At 36.8% G+C, this 24178-nt stretch overlaps 1 protein-coding gene across 1 annotated transcript in view; it reads right to left on the bottom strand.

The window, feature by feature from the left end:
- Nucleotides 1-6607: 6607 nt before the first annotated feature.
- Nucleotides 6608-24178, bottom strand: part of LOC127411815 (DNA primase large subunit-like) — a 94978-nt gene continuing 77407 nt past the window's right edge. The window contains exons 11-14 of the mRNA XM_051647614.1: nt 20339-20465; nt 19947-20029; nt 13598-13666; nt 6608-7571 (exon numbers count right to left, since the gene is read on the bottom strand). Coding sequence (XP_051503574.1) covers nt 7347-7571; nt 13598-13666; nt 19947-20029; nt 20339-20465 — 504 coding nt within the window. The 3' untranslated portion in view covers nt 6608-7346. The remainder of the gene's footprint in view (nt 7572-13597; nt 13667-19946; nt 20030-20338; nt 20466-24178) is intronic.

Genomic DNA, 24178 nt, shown 5'->3' with positions numbered 1-24178 from the left:
TTACAAAACAAACCAAGATCAGACTTGTGACAAAAATAAAGTACTTTGCGTCCATTCCGTAAGTCAGAATTTTACCACAGAAGCACGTTAAGTCTTAACTATCACCTACAAGCCATTTACCGGACAATTCGAATGAAATATCATTACGTGGGCAGTGCCAGCAGAAGCAGTAAGAGTATTAAGGGTAGTATGCCATTCCGGACACAGACACTGACTGCAGCGCTTTTCATGCGGAGTTCAAAGTGGTGCTTGATGCCCTGACCTCAGTCATGTAAACTGCATATTCAAAGAGGATAGCAAAAGCATGCTTACCAATTAATATTGTGGAGAATGAGGGTGTAACACGTTCAAGGAATGAGGAAGAGTTGGCAAATCCAACTCAAAGGTAAATGTATTAATAACAAAAACACTTTCAGACTAAAATTGGACTAAAAAGGTGTCAATGATTCTTTAGCTGAAATGACATACAATTTTTATTAGCCATTTCAGCTAGAGCAGATAAAACACGCAATTCCTCAAAAAGTGAAAGGTAGGACTTCCATTCCTACAGCCGTCATATAGAACATTGCAATTTCTTCCATTCATTTTTCTGAGTGGTTTGCCTTTTCCTCCTTATACTGTCTCTGCTTGCAGCAGCTGCAACTTCATGGGTTTTAAAATGGTTAAAATGTAGCCTTCAGCTCTTTAATGCCCAAGCTTTGTGGATAATCATAAAGCTTCAATGTGGCAAAGGAAAGTGGGTACAATACATTGAAGCTCATTCCAAAGACTCAGACTCATCATCCGTGTGCAGATCAGAGCAGTATGCCAAACCCCCCTTCCACCCCCAGCTCCAGAAATGAGAACCGCTGACAGAGACTCTAGTCACACTGGCTTTCCACCAGCAGTGCAGGCTGTCACTGTCACAGTCATTGTCAAATACATGATCAAATACTCTTCTACTCTACTGCCTGACAAACACACACACACACACACACACACTTCTCTTCCCAGCTCCCACAAATACCGAGGCAAACTGTCAAAGAACCAAAGATTAGATGCAACTTGCAGCACACTTATTGTTATGCATAGATTCTGAGCAGTGAAAAGGTGAATAAATTTACTGTATGCAGAACTGTAGGAAGAAAAGGGTAGAAGGGAAGAGGAAGAACAACATGGGATGAGAACAATTTATTTCAGAGCAGCATGTGCACTGGAGTGCCATGCTAATTAGTCAACGTATAGCCAGATAGAAGTAGTGACTGCAGGATTTCAAATCAGTGTAATAGATTTTTTTCCTTCATTTCTAGCACTATATAGAACATATATCAGGGCATAACAATACATTCTGTTCTTTGTGACAGGCCCCACTACAAAAATAAATAAATAAATAAATAAAAAATAGAAGCATTTATACGTAAATATAATTTGTGATATATATATATATATATATATATATATATATATATATATATATATATATAAAATTTATGATTAATTTATAGTTTTTCATTTGCAATAGCAGGAAATTATAGTTTTAATTTTCCATAAACAAACACTTTTGCTGAAAACATTGGCATACTGTGATTTATAATTTTTTGTTTGTAATTTTAACCAATTCTACCTCATGCTTCCAAGACTGTTAAAAGGCTGTTAAAAACATTTATATTAGTCCGCTAGGTAACTCTACCTTAGTATTAAATTTCAATCAACAAAATTCACAACAACCATGTTGAATAGAAAAAAGAAAATCAAATGTTTAAGTTTGCATGGCATAAAAACACATGTACACTGGCCCTGGGCCATCCTTATTGTTGAGCTCTGTACAGTACATGGATATATTTGGCCTCTGATCCATCAAGCCAGGATCCGTCTTGCATCTGTAAAAGCAAATTAAGTATGAAAATATACCAATGTAATAAGCACAACAAAAACAAACAAACAAACAAAAAAATAGGCCTGAGCCTGCCTTCTGCAAATTATTTGTTTTCTTTTCTATACCCTGAAACTGTAGATAAAGAAAATAAGGCCAAATAACTTGCAGCCCATTCCAATTTAGAAATCTTTACACACCCATATTTATTATTCATAGATCTAGGACTTTCTCTTTCGAAAGATGAAAACACAAAAACTTACAAGATAAACGGCTGTACCCTTCTGGAATGTGCTATATTTGTCCACCGCTAAAGCATAGTGAATCAAAACACTTCTCTATGAAATCTGGGCTTTATACATCACTTCTTATACTGCTTACGCCAAGGAAGAAGGCCTGAGAATACCAAATTATTCCCTGTGGGCCACAAACAGCTTCCAAAAAGTGCTTATCTATGACATTTCAAGCGTACTTTTTGCAAGATTAGAGGTGGAGAAATTACACCACGAGTCGATAAAAGCTACCACAAAGAGCCCTACACATCAAGATAAGGGAGGTTTGCTGCTGACAGAGCTGAGGAAATAGTGTATTTTTTTCCATGAAATAGAGAGAATGCAAAACAATGATGGAGCCAAAGTTTAGAGTGAAGAGGAGGTGCTGAGGTCATGAGGTCACAGTAAACAGCTGTACAGACAGATGGATTAATCATTACTGGCCAGCAACATCATTATTGTGTTACTTCCCCTCCTGAGCAGCGGAAATTAAATTATTTTCTAAGAACCTTTTCAATTTATATAACTCAACATGACATTCTACTGAATCTCTCTTTATATAAGCTTTTTTTATTTGAAAACAAATTCAACATGAACCAAATTAATCTGGACTGGTGTATTTACTATTATCTCATTTTGTAATGTACAGATGTACAACTCTCTCAAAATACATCATTTTGGGGGAAACAAACAAATTAGGAGTGATTCTTGTATGGAAGTTAAAAGAAACAAGATCTTTTTTTACGTTGTGATTTAATAAATCACGCACCAGTGTTAAATAATTCCAAATAACATTTGGCAGAGAATATTCCTGTGAGGGTTGCATCCAAAATACCCTACAAGTTAAATTGGTTCTGTTAAAGCTATTTGTGATAAAAGGTATATAAACATTTTCTAGCGATTCAGCAGAATTTAGCAACTCAAGTTTACACTGTGGACAGCATATAAGTGTAACAGTTTAAAGCTAGGGTAAGTACTTCTATTACCCCATGCAGCCAACTGCATCTGTTCCAGTCTCAGGCTGGCCATTCTCATATATTAACCTCATGAAAGACTGACAAATGGAACTAATTACCAAGCAGTGGCATGAGACCTCTTGGTGCCCACAGAGGACGACCATAGCTCTGCACCCTTCAACTCATCAAGGTCATGTTTTATATAAACCACTGGACATACTTTTTTCAGAAAGTTCCCTTTCAAATACACTGGAATAAGTGATTTAAATAACCTAAAAAATGGAAAGAACAAGACTGTACTTTTAAAACAAAGCATTGAAACTACATTTAATTCTACACAGCACAATACATGTAAACAGAAGAAACCCATTTATCTTACTTTCCCCACATAAATGAAGAGAAATTATCCCCACACACAGATAGGTAAAAGGCATCACCACTTTTGAGCATGGAGAGGCACATCATTGAATACATTATGCTTTTCTCTTCTTCCACCAAACACACTATCCCCAATTGGTCTCTCTTCTAAACATCAAGTAAATTGTATTATGTGCGAACCAAGAACAGAAATTAATCAGGGCTCAGGGCAAAATTGCATTGAAAGTGACAAAAATGTCCCAGATGTTTAAAATTTGGGGGGCAAAAATCCCCTCAAACCTTTTTATCTGTTATCTAACATTTCATATAAAGTACACAGTGGCAAGCAAAATTATGTGAACCCTTTGGAATTAGCTGTTTTCTGCATTATTTGGTCATAAAATGCAATCTCATTTTCATTAGTCACATGTATAAACAAAGCACAATGTGCTTTTGCTAACAAAACACAAACAATTATAATCTTTCATGTCTATTGAAAACATCCCATTAAACATTTACAGTGCTGTTGGAAAAAGTAAGCAAACCCTTAGGCTAAATTAGCCAACAAAAGCTAATTAGAGTCAGGAGTTGTCAAACCTGGCATCCAATTAATGAAATGAGACTGGAGGTGTAGGTTAAAGCTACTGTACTTTGACTTATGAAAAGCAATCAAACATTAAGAGTTTGCTATTAACAAGTAGCATCTGCTGACGTAGACCATGCCTAGCAAAAAAAAAAAAAAAAAAAGAGAGATTTCAGAAGACCTACGATCAAGAATTTTTGCTTTGCATAAAGCTGGAAAGGGTTGCAAAGTTATCTTGAAGAGCTTAGATATTAATATGTCCACAGTTGGACAAATTGTTTATAAATGGAGACGATTTAGTACTGTGGCTACTCTCCCTAGAAGTGACCGTCCAGCCAAGATGACTCAAATGACACACCGCAGAATGACCAATGAGGTAAAAAAAGAACCATAGAATGACAGCTAAAGACTTGAAAGAATAATTGGAACTGGTTAACATCTGTTCATAAGTCTACTATGCATAAAACATTAAACAGTCATAGTGTCCATGGCAAGACACCACGAAGGAAGCCACTACTTTACAACAAAACATTATCACATGCCTGACGTTTACTAAAGACCACCTTGACACTCCACAACGCTACTGGGAAAATGTTTTGTGGATTGATGAAACTAAGGTTGAATAATTTGGGAAGAACACACAGCACTACGTATAGCACAAAAAGAGAACCGCATACTAACATGAAAATATCATCCCAACAGTGAAGTACGATGGAGGGAGCATCATGATATATTTTATCATTTGTATTTTATGTTGATTTTACAAGTAACAGACCTTATTGTTCAGACTAAGAATTTATTTCAACATAAATGGATGACATGCTGTAAAGTAATCCCTGCAAATCAATTCCAGGAGGCAAATATTACCCTTTAATAAATAAAAAAATAACTTCTGAAACTGGTGGGAACTTTGTACTTAATAACATAGCTAACATTAAATCCATTTGTTGAAGTTAAAGTAGCTTCAGTGTACTGGGTCTTGGTGAAAGACCGTATGGATGAAGGGTATAGCTTTGTCAAATGCAGTCAAGCTCCACCAAGTATTAGACATGAAGGTCTCTCGCTGACAATACCCCAACTATGCACTGCTTATATCCAGATGCATAGTATTTTGCAGTAATCCCTTGCCTGTCAAGCTCCGCATTTAAACTCCAAAGCTAATTTATTCAGCTAGTGTGACGGGGTGAAAGATTGAAGCAAACCCGGCAGCACAACATTCTTCATGGTCCAACACTATGGCCTATGGTCATATAGAATGAACCTCATATACAGCTAGTCTTTCAAAAAGTATAGAAATGCAGTAAGTGTTGTTTATGCAGTCAACCTGCATCAGACTGATCTCATTTTATATGTGATAATTATAAATAATTGTTTTCAATATTTCAGCTTTGTTTCGCCTGCAATTGAACATGAAGGGGGTAAAGAGTCAGACACTGTCGTTTAGAACTAAAATGAAATATTGGTATAATCAACTATCTGCATTACACCATTGGATCATAATAAGTTGAGGTGTATTGGACTGAGTTGGAAGGTTTTTCTTTCTTTTGAGAGCAGATTGTTAGTCTCGCCTTGGAGACAATTATTTTAGAATGGAAAAACCACCGGAAATGTTACTGAATTATATACGTAATAAAGAACTGCACACATCTGGAGATTAACAATTGGGCCAAAACCATATGCACACTCAAAGGTAGGAGCATTCATTAAATTTGTCCCTTAATGGTACCATTACTTGTCTTTGCCCTACCAAGGGGAACCATTTGCATTCACAATGCAGGTCTAACTCCACGGTGTCTCTAATTGCCTCTATATTTAGCACATTGACTCGTCCAGTGTACACGGTAAGAAAGAAGTGGCAAGAACTAAGCCATTACGGAGGGAACAAGAAGTACAGCAAACTAAGGAGGAGGGTTTTGATAATGGAAGGACATATTTCAATGTTTAAGGACGTTGTCAGCAAGATAAAGCGTTATGATCCTGCACTGCAACCGCACCCTCACACAAGACATTTGTGGCATACAAAGAACAAATGCCGCTACCCTTAATGATGCTAGACGTTCAACATAAATGTTAATTTCAAGCACAATTATGTTTAAGAGTCAGAAGTAAGGATGAAGGGTTTACAAATAGCTTTAATGTGACAGCTGAAATGGAAAGTTTGAAGCACCTCCTGTGAGGCCAAAATCAACATCCCTTCATGTCCTTGAGGACTCTCTGCTGTAACACAATATAATCACAGCATTGCTTCTTCTGCCATGATGTGCAAGGGAGAGGAATCAAGGTTTTCTATTACCAAAATAATCTATTTAAAAATTGTTAAAAATGTTATTTTATTTTTTTGTGACTTTTAGCTTTGAATCCATCTATCAGTATTCCTAAAAGCTGACAACATTTACATTTAGCAGATAAACATTTAAAAATGTAATCTTTCTCTTCTGGGAAAACAGACAGAAAATATTGATGGCTCATACTGCACTACACAGATTTTTGTCCAATCAAATTCTCTCTAGAATGATAAAGTAAAGGCTGTTAGCTAATAACAAAAAGGGATGTATCCTTCAGTATGTCTGGCACAAACTCCTTTTTAATAGGAAATATGTCAATACAGAAAATAAAACTGCACTCATCAAACGATTTCATGGTGTCTTCAAGAAAGAGAATGTTGCAGATGTTTCACTCTGAACAATCCAAGGTATTTCACCAACCTTGTTAAAGACCCACTGTATTTTATTTCCAACCCTGACATGTGCAGCAGTACCCTAGCAGTCAAATCAGCACCTGCAAACTTTTCTGTCAAAAATAAATACAGTTCTGCTCCTGTAAATCCTTCTAACTGTTAGAGCATAGCACAAACAACTGCAAGTTCATGGGTTCCATTCTCAGGGAACACATGTACTGATATAATGTATAGCTTGCATTCACTGCAATCACCTTAGGAAATAAAGTAAATGCAAGTTCTCTGATTCCATTTCCAAAAAATAATTTTAAGACATCATTGTATCAACCAGAACAAACAACAGGGACAGAAAAAACAATCTATCCCAGATGATTACTACACTGTTTACTATTAGGTTGGAGATGAGTTTTTAATGCTTGTTGTAGTTAAAGAAAAACAAACATGAAAGCTTTTTTCTATGAAAAATGAAAATTTATAATCAATTGTTTTATTGGTTTATTTTATTTATATAACCAGGCAATTTGGTAAATTATCTTTTCTATTAACAAAAATACAAGAAAATTACAGAAAGCTTCAACTAACATCAACACTGAAAACACGCTGAATGCAAGAGCTCTATATATGGGGTCCTTAGTTTGGTTGTACAAAATCACTCATCAAGGAAGAAAGAGTCTAAATCCCCCATCTCTTCTTGGATCTGTTTGGAGTTTGCTTGAGGTGGGTAGGGCATGTTGGGTGCATTATTTGACACATTGTCTTGCCCTCTTTGGGACATCTCAACTCCTTTCTTGATGTCCCTGCCTCCACCAAGAAGCTTTTGACTCTCCATGAAGTACTGGTTAGGGTGATTAAGAGAAAACCCGGCATCCTCAATCTGTAATAAGAAATGATAAAAGTTTAGAAAGTATAAGACGGAGACAACAAACTGACCACTGATGGAGTTTACTCACTTGCAAGTTAAAAGACTGTTTCAGGTTCAATACAAGTAAAGCTGTATTAACAGCATTTATGGCATAATGTCAAAAACCACAAAAATGACTTATTATAACAATAACTGTGGTTATTGTGACTCATTAAAACAACAGAAGTAAATGGTTTAATGCACACCAAGGTTTTAAGACCCACATGACTGCTGTGTGTATTTTTCATTTCCCTTGTTGATTTGTAACTAGTAGCCCCTAATAAATACACACAATTTTTTTTCAGATTATATTTTATTTTTTTAATCATATTGTTTATGTTTCCAGGAGTGTTGGTTATTCATGTTTTTGAGATGTTACAGACATCACAGCTGATTTTCTATAAAGCTGCTTTGGAACAATGTATATTGGGAAAAGCACAAATAAAAACTATACAAATAAAATAATTTGACTTGATTTGACTTGTGTTACAATTTTTTTTTTTTTTATACTTTAGCAACAAAATCTCAGTGTTCTCTCTTTACACCGTTAAACAAACAAGTGATAGCCAGTGATGAAGCATTTTACCAATCATAAATTATCATAATTAATTCTGATACAAGTCATGGCCAGCATCGTCCAATCACTGCCAACCATTTTAAAATAAAATTAATTATACACTACAAATGCTGAATATAAGTACTGATTTCCATTGTCCCATGTCTGCCAAACATGTTGAGTTGTGCAAACATCATCGGCAGCCAGAAACTGAACTTTTGGTTGGGTGTTAGGAGCAGGGCTCCAGACTGAAAAAATGACTTAGGAGCTATTGGCTCCTAAACTGAAACATTAAGGAGCCAAATGGCTGTTTTTAGTAGCCAAATCACAGATTTTCTCGATTTAGATTGCTGTTCAGAAACAAGATAGAAAGCCCATTCATTGAAGGTTTAATAAACAGTATATATAGTTGAGAAGATAAGTTTGCATTACCTTGTGTCTCATAAATGTTCACACCCTTTTCATAATTTATACAAATATGAGAGAAAATATTTTTTTATTTTATTTAGTACTGCTCTTCAGAATCTACTTTACAGATATTTACATGAATGTTTGCACCTTGTGTAGTAGTTGTGTACAAGTCCCTCAATTGTCCTAAGTGTCAAAAGATTGATTTTATATATATATATATATATATATATATATATATATATATATATATATATATATATATAATATTTTAATTGTTTTAAAATATTGCCTTAGTCTTTCTTTACTGTTACCAGATGGCCCCAGACACAGAGACTACAAGAGTGCAAATTAAATTAAATCCCAGCTGCAGTTTATTGTGCTACTCCAATCCCAATCAATAATTACCAAAAGAAAAAAAACGGTACACAATATGGGACTTTTAATTAAAAAGAAGCCCGATATACACACGGGACTCTTATTTTGAAATGTCTGCACTCCCAGTTGTGAGTTCAGAGAAAGTGAATCTGATTCAAATTGCTAACCTGAGCTCAAACCCTCAGTTCTTTTCAGGTGATTCATGAAAAAGATCTGGTTTAAAAGAGTAATTTGTTCACGACTCTCACGCTGGGTTTGTTGTTGAGTGTAGTGCAGTAAGCTCCTCATCACAACAGAATGGGTGAAAAGCGGCTCGAGACACACGTTGTGCAGGCGCTGAAGTTGTATTCAATAATTCACAAGATGATATCTGATGAACGCACACAACCCGACTGTCGCCAGTGGTGACTAGATTTTAAATTATTGTCGCAATCAATTATTTTTGGTCGCATTTGCGACCATTTTTGTCGCAGTCTGGAGCCCTGAGGAGTGAATGTACTTGGCTGCATAGGAAAGCTATAGGATGCTCCCTTGCTCCCTATTTAGTGAATAACAACCACCAGTGTGCTGTCTGTCTGCATTGGTCTAAGAACAGTTCGAAATGCACATTATTTTCATCCAAATTCCACATAAAGCCTCTGAAATTAAACATTTTCAGATTTTGGATGAATCCTTTGATTCACAATTTGATCATGCACAGTAAATATAGGATTTCTATAAGAAAATAGCACTTTAGTTCACTATAGTGGTCATTGTTTAACAGCATGCCATTTTGCAATAAATAGGGACTCTAATCTTCTGGTTTCAATGTAAGAAACGTTATTAGGTTTCTTACCAGATATAGTTTTGTTGGCATTTCTCCTTAAGACGAACTCTGCTGTCATCAGCGCCATGCTGTTTTGTCACATGACTGAGTGCGTCAAAAGTTTAACTCTTTACTGACATCCAAGAGTGTCCTGAACTGATATCAGTCAGTTTAAATTAAATTAAATTATGCATAGTGTGTCGCAAAAAACAAAACATTATGTCTGCGCAGGAGGACGCAGGGTTGCACAAGGTTAAAGCTGAAATATTTCTGTTAAAGCACTTACATTAAGTCTTTCATTTGTGCAGTGGACCACAGCTCTAAGATGATCTTCTAGCTATTCGTCATTGACAGTTTAAAAAAAAAAAAAAAATGGTATACTTCCACAAATTATGACATGGATGGATTCTAACATTGCACAGAAAAATTGGTAAAGCAATTCAATTACACTAGTTTCATGTGAACACGAAGTTTGGGTATTCGTTTAACACTAGATAAGTGTGTCTTAATATTTATTCCATTGCCCCATTTACTTCCATTGTAAGTGCACCCCCCCCCCCCCCCCTTTTTTTTTAAAGAAACAATTCAAAATAATTTTCTGTGATAATCAACATTATGCCACAAATGTTGCAGATAGAGTTTGTATTGTACCCTAAACATTGCGTAAGAACTGCACAGAGCATTTTAGGGTGGTGGCCTATGTGCATGTACCTCATTCTCGAATTGAAGAAGACACACAATCTTTCCCTCCTATATGGCAAAGTCTCACTCACATCTCCCTGCAAGCTGAATCACATTCAGAACGTTGTCCAATCCATTTGTTTTTAAGTGCAGAGGATATGGCTGTTTAATTATGCTTCAATCACAGCATGCTCCTCATGAATTAAAGTTTTGAGCTCGTCTCTTTGAGACTAGTGTGCAGGGGTCTCTGCGGTAGTTAAGCTGCGGACTGAAAGATCTATTACACAGATCCATTTCAGAGTTACCACATTACAGTGGACTACCCTCGCCTGGCTACTCAGTGGCAAATGAAAAATGCATAAACATGAAACAGTCCCAGCCCCGGCCGAGAAACGAATCAATCCAGTGGAGTTCTGCCTTTCTCAGCTTCTCTCCTCCTTTTCATTATTCTCACTATTGTTTGATTTATTGCAGTTGTGTAAATATTTCATCAGTGAAGTATTACATTTTGACCTTTAAATAAATGCTGCCAGTGAGGGAGGGAATGCAAGTATCTATTTGTTATATGTCACAGTTGTGAAAGCGCAGGGCACATTTGGCAGTGATTAAAGTCTCCTACACTCCAGTCCAACAAGCGTGTTTTTGTGGGCCAAGATGATTCCGGCATCCCATATCAGATGGAGGAAGGAGGGGTTAGTGGGTACCCACCAATGAAACAACAAGAATGTTTTATTGCGCATATTAACGTCCAAGGTTTTTTCATTCACCTATCCTAAAATATGTGTAATGAATTTCAGAGATGTGATTTTCATTGGGGTTGGGTGGGGGAGGGGGACAGTTTATCTTTCAAATCCTGTTATTGCAGGCTGTTAATCAGAGAAGCCGTCTTATTTATTTTGGTGCATCGTAGGTTGTTCGCACTGTTTGGCTTGGGGCTATTAGTCATCCGCATTGACCCCAGTGCTGAGCGTCCCAGGGCCACCAACTAAATGATGCCCTTGGTCTGCAAAGGCACTGCCATTTCACCAGGAGCCATTAAAAGCCATTATATCCTATCAATGACACTTTGAGTGCATTACGGTATTAATAGAGGGGTGGCGCAGACACAAACGCTGTTATAAACCTTTCTTATTGAGGGAATAAATCCAGACCAGCGAGGGATTAGGAATTTATACAAACACACTTTGATTTACTCCTCTCAACAGACAGATTCAACAAACCATCAACAACCATCATGCCACGATCGAAATCACTGAGATCCCCCCCCCCCCATTCTGATGGTTGATGTTAACATTATATTTGAACATTAACTGAAGCTCCTGACCCGTATCTGCATGATTTTATGCACTGCCACACAATTGGCTAATTAGATAATCGCATGGATGATTGTTGGTGCCAGACGAGTTGGTTTGAGTATTTCTGTAACAGCTGATCTCCTGGGATTTTCTCACACAACAGTCTCTAGAATTTACTCAGAATGGTGTCAAAAACAAAAACATCCAGTGAGCGGCAGTTCTGTGGATGGAAATGCCTTGTTGATGAGAGAGGTCAACAAAGAATGGCCAGACTGGTTTGAACTAACAAAGTCTACGGTAACTCAGAACCGCCCAGTACGATTGTGGTGAGAAGAATATCATCTCAGGATGCTATTCTGAGATGCGGGTTGGCACTGTTTTGGCAGCACAAGGGGGACCTACGCAATATTAGGAAGGTGTTTTTAATGTTGTGGCTGATCGGTGTATACCATATGATTTAAACTGTATACTATGATGTGTGTGAGAATTTTACTTTGAATCTACATACATACAGTACACATACATTTACTCACCCTCATGTTGTTCCAAACATGTGTAACACAAAAGGAGATGTTTGGCAGAATGACAACCTGAGTCACTATTATTCTTCATTGTACAGATATATAGATGCAATTAAAGTGAATGGTGATGGAGGGTAAGTCAGTCACAAGGGTTTGAAACAACATGAGGCGATTAAGTTAATTTTCATTTTTGGGTAAACTATTCCTTTAATATAGTAAAGTTGCCTTGTATGATTGCTTATGGTAGATGCGGAAAAATGTCCTGATCATGAATATATTCATTACAAAAATAAATATTTGGTTAGGCTTGTGACTAAAGCCTCCTTGTTTAAAATCCATCTGACGAGAAACATTTAAAAGGTTTATTGCTCTCTTCCATATACAAGACTCTTTTTTTTTTTTTTTTTTTACCCCCTCTTCATATTAACCTGCCACCTAGCAGATAGCAGCCGTTTGTGTGCCGTTGGTGTGTGCACATTTTCATTCTCAACCTGTCAGCTGGGCTGCTTTTTTAGCAGAGGGACAGGGCACAGATGTCACATAGGTATCTTGAGTGACATAGCTCTGAAATATTGCTCTCTGCTCCACAAAAAATAAATAAAACACAGAGAGGTTGCAGTGAGAGTCATTTCCACTGTCTCCAATATTAAAACAACAAGAAATCAGAAGAAATCCATTACATAACCACTGTAACAGAGCTGTAATCACTTGCTTTTCAACCAGCTCTGACCCACAAATCCACTGCTATTATGCCCCGTCAAAGGAAAGCAAATTGAGACTGCAAAGCCCCAAGTCCAATCACTAAAGGCAATCCAAAATACAAAAGAGATTCACCTCATTTATCATGCAATGAAAGAGTTTATTCTCCCTTGGCCTGAAAATATGACTAGTGTCTTTTTAAAAATGCACTTAAAATATTAATGACCCTGAATGAATGACCCTAAAACTTTTGATATAGTCAATAAATATAGTTTTAGATTATAAAACAAATGGCAATTTGTTGAAGGCATAGTGAAACATAAAACTTAGTACTCCCAAAAATTAAAAGTGTGTATTTATTTACTCACCCGTATGTCATTCCAAACCCAAATGCAGTTTATTTATTCATGAAACTTGTGTGGGGGGGGGGGGGGGCAATATCATATGTAACAAAATGAGGGTGAGTAATGAAATTTTCATTAATGGTTGAACTATTCCTTTGAGCTATATAAAAATTTGTTAAAAATAATTAAGATTCTATGTCAGCTAATGGCAGATGTGACTACAATGCTAAGGCTCTGTGGAGTTTCAGGGCTATCCCTTAGCTCACAAAGGCAGGCCCAATTACAGTAGGCCAAAATGAAAATCATCCTTACACTGTGTGTCAGCTCAAAGTACTTCAGGCAGGCCAGCTGATAGTGCATTCCCTTGACTAGCTCCAGAATCTGTGATAGTTAGAGATAAAGAGAGAGGGACAGAGAGAGAGAGAGAGAGAGAGGAAGTTGAGAACGAGAAAGCAACAAGACAAGAAAAAGTGAGACAAATTAATTCGAAAATTAAGAATGTTATAACAGTTTAATTCACTCACATTTTGCTTTGAATATAATAGGGATGGGTCATAATTAGGGATGCTCATTTTGAATTTTTTCCTGACTGATAGCCGACGCTCATTGACCGACCATTAACCGTTAACTGACAAGATTAGAATGTTAAATTATAATTAAATTAAATTGGACGAGTGTCTGTACCAACAAATGTTGACTTTTTTCATAAGAAGGGGTTTATTTTTACATGCGCAAATAGCAGCATAAACAACAACAGAACATGAGGATTCACACATCGTCATGTACCTGCAGCGCTGCTGTGAACGGAGTAAAAAAGATGGAATAGATAGGCCTACACAAAAAAATATTTCACTTAATTAACAGATTAACATAACGAAAACACACACTGAATCCTCCGGTGCCGAGTGTGCTGTGTAGAACCGGCAAAATAGCCTAGACCATGTAGGAAAATATTTTATAACTTTTTGTCGCATTTTTCAGACCTCAAAATAAAATAAATGCTTGTGGATGTTTGCTTCGCAAGTGGTATTGCATTGTGCTTGTACTACTGTTATATTTCAATACTGCATTGCATATCTTACAAATAACCTCATCGTCCTTTCGGTCGAAATGGTCCCACGCAGTGCTTCTTTTTGCTTGCTTAATTTTGCTCACTCAGCGAAATATGGTTGTAGGCACGTGTGGTTGGTTGCACGTGTCGACACACCCCCATGAGTTGATTGATATGTATAGCCTATTTTTCTATTACCATGCAGCAAACCTTTTTAAATTACTTTTATTTTTTTTATTGACTTTTTTTAACTGTTAAACGGTCAAAATTCTTACTGCTGGTTAATGGTTTACCAGTCAATTATAATCATCCCTAGTCATAATGGTGAACAAGTGGACCAACAACCAACTAGCTTATCTAGATTTTTAATGGCAGTGCTTAAAATAGCGTACTGCACTTTAGCTGGAAGTCAGTTTACATGATAAATCCTTTAAAAACTGTAAAATTCTTTAAAATTGTTTACATTTTCGTGACTGCGTTACGTGCAATAACCGTGCACTGCATCTTATCCAATTTTAGTGAGAGCGCTAATTCTAAGTGCAAATTTTGTGCCAGCGTAAAGTTCAAGTTGCCGTGGGTGGAAGTGCTTGCACTATCTGTGGGTGTATATGCGCAAACTGTGGGTGTATTGTATGTTAATGAAGTGGTGCAAAAAGCTATTTTCCTGAGAAATAGGTCATTGCGCTAAGACGTCTGAGAACCATGTCTATTCTCAGCGCAAAGTCTAAACCCAGTTACTGCATTTGTAGTTTGGCAATTCTACCAGTAGTTTATATCAAAGAGCTATTGGTAACTTTTAATAGTAGCAATGATTTATGTTTCAGTAGATCAAAATGATTAATTACACTTGCATTCTTTATTATTTAACAGAGACTACATCCAATTTTTCCTTTAAGATTGGAGTTACTGTCATAGAAATATGCCTGATGTTCTCAAGGATGCAGTTAATGTGCCAATGAACGCAAGTTCATATTTCTATTCTTACAGATCATTGCATTTTGCCTATTTACACAACCAACTTCTTATGTTATCGATGCTTGACAGGGAATGGAATATATAATTAGACGCAGATGTGCAATAACTGGAGAAGAACCTCAGAATTTATTTGCACTTGACCCAGCCCATTAGGGCTTTGTGCGCAGGACTTCGCCCCACTTGCATTGCCAACTTCATGGCCATACCCACTGACATTGCGCATCTAACGTATCGCATAGCGCTGCGCTTAAAACGTAGCGCTCTTAAAATAGGGCCCTAAAGCAACACTGCTAGTTATACATATTCAGACAGACGTATTTACCCAATGCAACGCACATTGTTTTTTGAGCATCATGCCAAAAGTATTGTGTTTTTTAGATGCTACGTCAAGTTAAAAAAGTTGAACTTTTAAAATAAAGTCTCAAACTCCTGAGTTCTGTTACACTGCGTTGTACTCCATCTGGCTTTTTTTTAAATGCAAGAACACATCATATGTAAACACCCCTATGAAACGTGTCCAAACAAGGTCACACAAACCCTAAACCAACCTAATTATACAGGGATTCCTTAACATCGATTACTCAAGTCGTTCGGTCAACCCAGCATCTAGTCGATTCTGAAAATATGTAGATTTGCACATCCCTAGTATATAACATCTGAGTTGTGCTAATCATAAAACAATTCCTGGCACCAGAAACCAGGTGAAATAATTAAATTAAATGTCAAATCAATATCTAAGCAGAGTCAGATTGCTAAACAACAAAGATGAATAACACTGTTAAAATTCACTGTGCTCTTTCTTCCCCGAAACATACCGACACAGCAAACATTTATGAGGTTTCAGGTGAGACACTGAGTCAAAATGTCATCAAACAGAACTCTTTATATATAAAAAAAATAAAAAATAAAAAATAAATTACAAGCCATTTCTCTCTCTTTTTTCTTTTCTTTTTGCTCAGACCTCTCTTTGGGTGAAGTTTTTAACACTGTGTATTCCTAGAGGTAAAGCATGGCATTCCACCTCAGCTAACATACTGGCAAGAGAAGAAATGCATAATGCATGGATTTAAAGGTGAGAGCCAACATCATCAAACACCTAACCTGAGAGCTCCGGAGACGGAAGCTACCTGGAAGTGAAGCTAGTACACTGCAACATACCAGGCAGGGGTCTAATATTATGCTGAGAAAAACAAGTTAAATATCACTGGTTTAACAGATTGGCTGGGGATAACATGGTGAAAAACAGCTGACAAAATACATTAAAAATGAGCAATGCACTTATTGGATGTGTCGCTATAACTGCTGTGGTGCTGTGCTCCATTGGCACTTTGTGAGTTTGTCTTAATATAGGCTTTGTGAATTTTGCTACCTCTGTAGTGTGATTTTTGTTTCAATGTTAAAATTCTTTCTCCTATCCAAGCCTAATATGCAGGAACAGCTATAAGTAAGCCATTTGTGGGTTGATTTCCTCGAAAACAGTAATCACTAAGGTGCTGCATTTTGACTTTTTGTTTGAACCAAAGGTGTAAATTAGGAGGGGCTTTATGATTGCAGACCAATAGCAGGCAAGGGAAGTGTTTGGGAATACTGTTGGAAAACAGTCATTATTTTTGAAATTCTGTTTGGAGGAGCAGAAATTACACTTCACCTTTAAGTAATCGTCACATTACAACATTTTTTAAAATTTTATTTTTTACATTGCTTTGGTAATAAAGCAACTTTGAAAACAAAATACCATACCTGTGGTTTAGTAACCGAATAGCAAACAAACAGCTGTATTAAGACAATTTATTGGATATACATGTATTAAGCGATGTTGCACAAAAAAAAAAAAAATGCTGGGATTAAGTCTATCAGTAACACACATGCCACTCTGCATGTTCTCGCTACTTTCTTCACTGTTTGAACTGCAAACCACGCATGTGATCTTTAATCTGAGCTTCCCGAGGCAGAACTCATGCTGTGACTGTCTCTAACATTGAGTGAGCGAGCTGAGCTCAGTTTTCCACAGTAGTTTCTCCTTCCCGACTGGAGTCTTGCCCTTCTGACTGTAATGTCACCCTGTCAACAGACAGGTTGATTGAGAAGGTTGACGTTCTGCATTTTAATCACCCTACTGCCCGGGCTTTTCACTTTTCTGGGTTTTTTAATTATCCAGCACACTGGGCTGGCTCTGCAGCAAGAGGGCCACGTGTTGAGAGAGCTCCTGGGGTGAACATCACGCTGTTGCTACACATGCCCACAGGTCTACGACTCTCCGTACACTCACAGTCTATAAGGACACTGCTTGGGGTCTCCAATGAAATTATGAATTTAATTGGATTGGAAATGTGCTACCCTTGGGATGCCATGTCGGATTGCATTAGCCAGCCATCAGCCATTTCCCTCAACCACACTATGGTTATTGGACGAGCCATGTGAGACTAAAATCAGCACACCTTACAGTGGGAAGACACTAACATTTCTTGTAGCACTGAATGAATGTTTTCATCTTACATCAATCTATACACTTTGTATAATGTTTAAGGTTTAAAACTTATATTTTTTCAGCAATAATAGCATCAAAACAGGAATGTGCTAATCTATTGATGTTTGGATCCATTTGGAAGAATTTGGGGTAGGTTAGATCATAATAGGAAATGAAGTGTTCTTCCACCATGGTCCATATCATAATATTTATTACATATAGGGAAATACAGAAATTAAACAAAAATTTCTATAGGTGACATTTCAAACATTGATTATTAATATCATATAGTTTGTTGTGTGTATAACATGTTTATGAGTAATTCATACTGATTTGTTTTTTAAATAACACTTATAGAAGTGTTGAGGTCCTTTCCCGGTCCCATTCCCACTCTTCTCCCTCTCATTTCCTGTCACCTCTCTACTTTCCCTATCCCATTAAAAAAAAAAAAAAAAACACAAAAAGGCCATTTAAAAAAAATTATAATAATAATTTTTTTTACAAGATACATTTAGAAACCAAAATAGCACATTTTAATGTTAGTTACCATGTAGTTTATGGTAATCTTAATAAAATTGAATGTTTAATTTTAAAGGGATAGTTCACCCAAAAATGATTTTTTTTCAAAATGTACTCATCCTCATGCCATTCCAGATGTGTATGACTTGCTTTCTTCTGCAGAAAACAAACTAAATATTTTTAGAAGAATATTTCAGCTCTGTAAGCATCACTTACAATGCAAGTGAATGGTGGCCAGAAATTGGAAGATCCAAAAATCACATAAAGGCCAAATAAAAGTAATCCATATGACTCATGTGGTTATATTCATGTCTTCAGAAGGGATATGATAGGTATGGGTGAGAAAAAGATCAATATTTAAGTCCTTTTTAACTATAAATCTCCACTTTCACCTTCACTTTTACATTTTGAAACTGAAAGTGTAGATTTATGGTATTAAAAAAAAACAAAAAAAAAGACTTAAATATTTATCTTTTTCTCACCCATACCTATCATTTCACTTCTGAAGATAACCACTGGAGTCTTATGGATTACTTTTATTAGGCCTTTATTTGATTTTGGAGCTTGAAAGTTCTGGTCAGCATTCACTTGCATTGTAAGGAGCTGAGAAATTTTTCTAAAAATCTTTGTTTGTGTTTTGCAGAAGAAAGAAAGTCATACACACCTGGGATAGAATGAGAGTGAGTAAATGATGATTTTCATTTTTGGGTGAACTTTCCCTTTAAGGGCATTTTTGCATCCTTTTGTACGATAAACAATTGTGATACAGTGTTAGGTCGCTAACTGATGTCCAATTTAAAATCTGGGTCCTGAAGCAAGATCATTTGAGAACCACTGGCTTAAATACAGTATTATCAACATTATGTGGTTTAATTAACCCGATATTATTTAGTTGGCACCTATTGTCATTATTATTTACAGCTCAAATAATTAAAATATTCCACATGAAATTTCATCTCTATGACGTCGTTTAATTTTTGATTGGTACCTTCAGTCATATTAGCCAAAATCTTAAGAGTAACCCAAGAGACAGTATGCAACATTTGACTTCATTTATATATTCTTTTTAATAGCCTTTTAATGCTGAACTTAATGGCCTTATTAACAGCAGTCCGTTAATTACATTAGTGTCTAAGGTTTATAATTCCAAGAACATTACAGCAAGGCCGGACCATCCAATTTCATTGCCTGGCCCATTGAAGCTGCTTTAATGTGGTAAAAGTCAGCTGAAATGACTTTCAGTAAAGTGTACTTTAAAGAATGCTTCAAATCACCAGATACAGCAAAGGTCAAAGCAATCAACACAGAGCTGAAGCCGTCATTTATGATGTAGAATCCGGAATGTTACTACTTTTTTCATTATTTATATTCTAGAAGTATAGCAGAATCATTAATATTCCAAAAGTACAGAAGTAATTATAGCACTTGTGTAAAAATATTAAAAAATTGAAATAAAAACAAGTCTTGAGACCCCACCTTGTGTAACGGGGCATGATTGTCTTAATTTTCAAAATTTAAATCTCTCTAAGTTAACAGCCCTAGTTTCTGTCCTTAAAGCCCTTTACACCTTCTATAACCAATGGTCACCTCTATATCTTTGCACATTGTGCTGAGCCTGCTCAAGTGTGTGTTGTGGTGATCAGACAAACCTGATTGATCCCACTGGGGGAGATTTTATAGGACTGCAACTTCTGTTTCAAGAGCTCAGGGTCATTGTGGCGGAATGGACATCCTGTGAGGAAGACAAGTAAGAGAAAGGTAATAAGTTTACAGTCATCCCAAAAGAGCCTGAACTAGTCTCAGAAAACCTATCCTACAGGACAGTAGACCACGACCCACCTTGCATATTGCGCACACTACGAAAAGCAGGTGTTATCAATTAGGCTGTGAGGACTTGGGAATTTTCTATAACGAATTCAAGACCACCTGTGTACTCAGCATTCATAATTATAAATTCTCTTCACTACAAAAATAAACACAAGCCTCGGGGGGACGGATCACATATAAAATCAACAGTTGGCCTGACTACAGTATGACTCACCATGGTAGTCGCCTTGGCTGGGTGGATTTGACAAAATCACTTTCATGCAACTGTAGGGGGTGTAGTCAGTGCGCTTGCCTTCCTTCCCGAACATGTGGCGGATGCTGTAGGCATATGCTTTGTCAAACTGCAAAGCGAGACAAAGACAAGGGAGAAAGAGAGAGGGACTATGAGTTTGTGGGAGAGGACAGAAAAGTGTATGAGAATAGGGTTAGGAATGGTGGGAAGATTGTGAGTGAATTAAAGACATTGTCGTACATCAAGTGGATTGTGGCAGGGCGTTTTCCGCTATGAAATATAGAGCTATTAGCAGGGACCTCCTGTAGTGGTGTCGCTAAACTGCAGACAACTGTGACTGGATTATGGATAATGTGGCTGCTCTCTCTTGCACCCCTCTCCCATCTCAAATTCCACAATCTCTACATACAAACCTCTGTGGGATCGCCATCAGATCATAGAAAAAATTAACAGATGCAAAGGAATATCCAGTTATACAGTTGAAAAACAGCTACCTCAGCACAAAATTAGGCACACAGAGATAAATGTTTACAGTATGGTTATTAAAGTTAACTAAAAATATTAAGACAAAATCTAGCAGTGAAAAAATATTTGTCCACTAAAATAAAATCTACAAAATCTACACTAAAATATTCAGGGGAAAAAAATAGAATTACACAGAGAATGACTTTAGTTTTTGCATTTTCAATCAGACAACATGGACATATAAAACAACCAATCACAGTTAGCTTTTTGTATGTGACATTTGGGGCAGGTAAATCCAAAAATGACAACACCACAATAATAAACCATCATGCTGCAAAGTGATTACAGCAAATAAAGGTGCAGCCATCTGCATGAAATGTAGACAACATAAATTAAATTCATCTAATTTGATTGATACAAAAAGCATAAAACAAAACCCTAGAATACAGTGTCAATATGTAGCAGCAATTGCACATTTAATTCTCGGCAAGTACTGCACTTCTGTTGTTAAGAATTTGACAAATAAAACTTTGATGGCATTATTCTGAGTAGGTCACAGTTTCTGATAAAGTGCTGTATGTATCATCATAGGCAGTAATAAGGAAAAGTGGTGATACAGTTGAGTGCATCCCTTTTGTCTTTCAGAATTTATACAAATATGACAGATAAAAGATCATATATATATTTTTTATTTAGTACTGCCCTTCAGAAGCTATATAACAAATATCTCTCATATTCGTTATTTTAAAAGACAATAATAATTTACACAAATCATCCTTTTTACATCCCCTTGGTTTTTAATATAGTGTGTTGCCTTAATACCAATGAATGTTTGCACCTTTTGTAGTAGTTGTGTATGTGTCCCTCAGTTGTCCTAAGTCTCAAAAAGCTGGATGTCAACATCAAATAGCCACTGTTGGGAAGAACTAAAATGTGCAAAAGGTGATGGGAATCCAAAGATTGTGCAGTACCTAGAGGATTTTTCCTAAGAACAGTGGGCAGATTCTCTGCTCAGTACCAAGGTTATTATCGTATACATTTTATAATGAAAATTATTACCAAAATTAAAACTAACAGTGAAAAAATATTTTCGTAAAAAACAAAAAAACAAAAGAAAACTAAAAGTGCACAACAAAACAAATGAAAACTAAATGGAATCATGGAGAAAATTACTTTAGTTTTCACCTGCATATGTGATGTTTAGAGGTATGTAAATCTGGGGGCAGGGCTCTGGACGACACTAAAATAAACCAGCACACGAGAAAGCGCTGACGGCAAATAATGGCGCCCTTTGAAACAGCGCAAATACAGCACTAAATAAATTGGGACCTCATTTAGTTGACCTCAAACAAAACTTATGAATATATTTAATTCCATGAACTTCGGAAACTTTGTCAAATAAGCGACTTCTTGTTCTTGGGTGCGGGCCGTCCAACACAAAACCCGTGTGAGTCCAGTCCACGCTGCTGATAAATGCTGCAGAGATGTTGGAATAGTTACTGCTAAATGTAACATATGCATCTGCAATATAGGTTACATTTATAGCACATTCCCTTCATGTCAAAAGTGCTGTGTTGTGGTGAATTTGACAAATAAAATGTTTATATTTGATGGTATTATTTTGAGCATGAATAGCTTCAAATGCAGGCCCAAACTTTGCAATTAGGTTGTACTTGTCAACATTAGTAAATGCATCATGAACAAACAAAAAACAATACAGTTGAAGTCAGAAGCTTGCATACACCTTTGCCAAATACATTTCAACTCAGTTTTTCACAATTCATTTGAAATTGTGTCAAAATTGTGACATTTAATCGTAGAAAACATTCCGTCTTAGGTCAGTTAGGATCACTACTTTATTTTAAGAATGTGAAATGTCAGAATAATAGTAGAGAGAGTGATTTATTTCAGCTTTTATTTCTTTCATCACATTCCCAGTGGGTCAGAAGTGTACATACACTTTGTTAGTATTTGGTAACATTGCCTTTAAATTGTTTAACTTGGGTCAAACTTTTTGGGTAGCCTTCCACAAGCTTCTCACAGTAAGTTGCTGGAATTTTGGCCCATTCCTCCAGACAGAACTGGTGTAACTGAGTCAGGTTTGTAGGCCTCCTTGCTCGCACATGCTTTTTCAGTTCTGCCCACAAATTTTTGATCGTATTGAGGTCAGGGCTTTGTGATGGCCACTCCAATACCTTGACTTTTCTGTCCTTAAGCCATTTTGCCACAACTTTGGAGTTATGCTTGGGGTCATTGTCCATTTTGCAGACCCATTTGCAACCGAGCTTTAACTTCCTGGCTGATGTCTTGAGATGTTGCTTCAATATATCCACATAAGTTTCCTTCCTCATGATGCCATCTATTTTGTGAAGTGCACCAGTCCCTCCTGCAGCAAAACACCCCCACAACATGATGCTGCCACCCCCATGCTTCACGGTTGGAATGGTGTTCTTTGGCTTGCAAGCCTCACCCTTTTTCCTCCAAAAATACCAATGGTCATTATGGCCAAACAGTTAAATTTTTGTTTCATTAGACCAGAGGACATTTCTCCAAAAAGTAAGATCTTTGTCCCCATGTGCACTTGCAAACTGTAGTCTGGCTTTTTTTATGGCGGTTTTGGAGAAGTGGCTTCTTCCTTGCTGAGCGCCCATTCAGGTTACGTTGATATAGGACTCATTTTACTGTGGATATAGATACTTGTCTACCTGTTTTTTCCAGCATCTTCACAAGGTCCTTTGCAGTTGTTCTGAGATTGATTTGCACTTTTCGCACCAAATTACATTAATCTCTAGGAGACAGAATACGTCTCCTTCCTGAGCGGTATGAAGGCTGTGTGGTCCCATGTTGTTTATACTTGTGTAATATTGTTTGTACAGATGAGCGTGGTACCTTTGTCAGGTGTCTGGAAATTGCTCCCAAGGATGAACCAGACTTGTGGAGTTCCACAATTTGTTTTCTGAGGTCTTGGCTGATTTCTTTTGATTTTCCCATGATGTCAAGCAAAGAGGCACAGAGTTTGAAGGTAGGCCTTAAAATACATCTACAGGTACACCTCCAATTCAGTACACCTCCTATCAGAAGCTAACTGGCTAACTGTCTAAAGGCTTGACATCATTTTCTGGAATTTTCCAAGCTGCTTAAAGGCACAGTTAACTTAGCGTATGTAAACTTCTGACCCACTGGAATTATGATATAGTCAATTAAATGTGAAACAATCTGTCTGTAAACAATGGTTGGAAAAATTACTGGTGTCATGCACAAAGTAGATGTCCTAAACGACTTGTCAAAACTATAAAAAATGAGTTTTAATAATTTCAACCTAAGCGTATGTAAACTTCTGACTTCAACTGTATGCGA

Source organism: Myxocyprinus asiaticus, chromosome 21, assembly GCF_019703515.2.
Source record: "Myxocyprinus asiaticus isolate MX2 ecotype Aquarium Trade chromosome 21, UBuf_Myxa_2, whole genome shotgun sequence".
Taxonomy (NCBI): Eukaryota; Metazoa; Chordata; class Actinopteri; order Cypriniformes; family Catostomidae; genus Myxocyprinus; species Myxocyprinus asiaticus.
The sequence above is the reverse complement of the archived record's forward strand: the minus strand, read 5'-3'. Positions and strand labels throughout refer to the sequence as shown.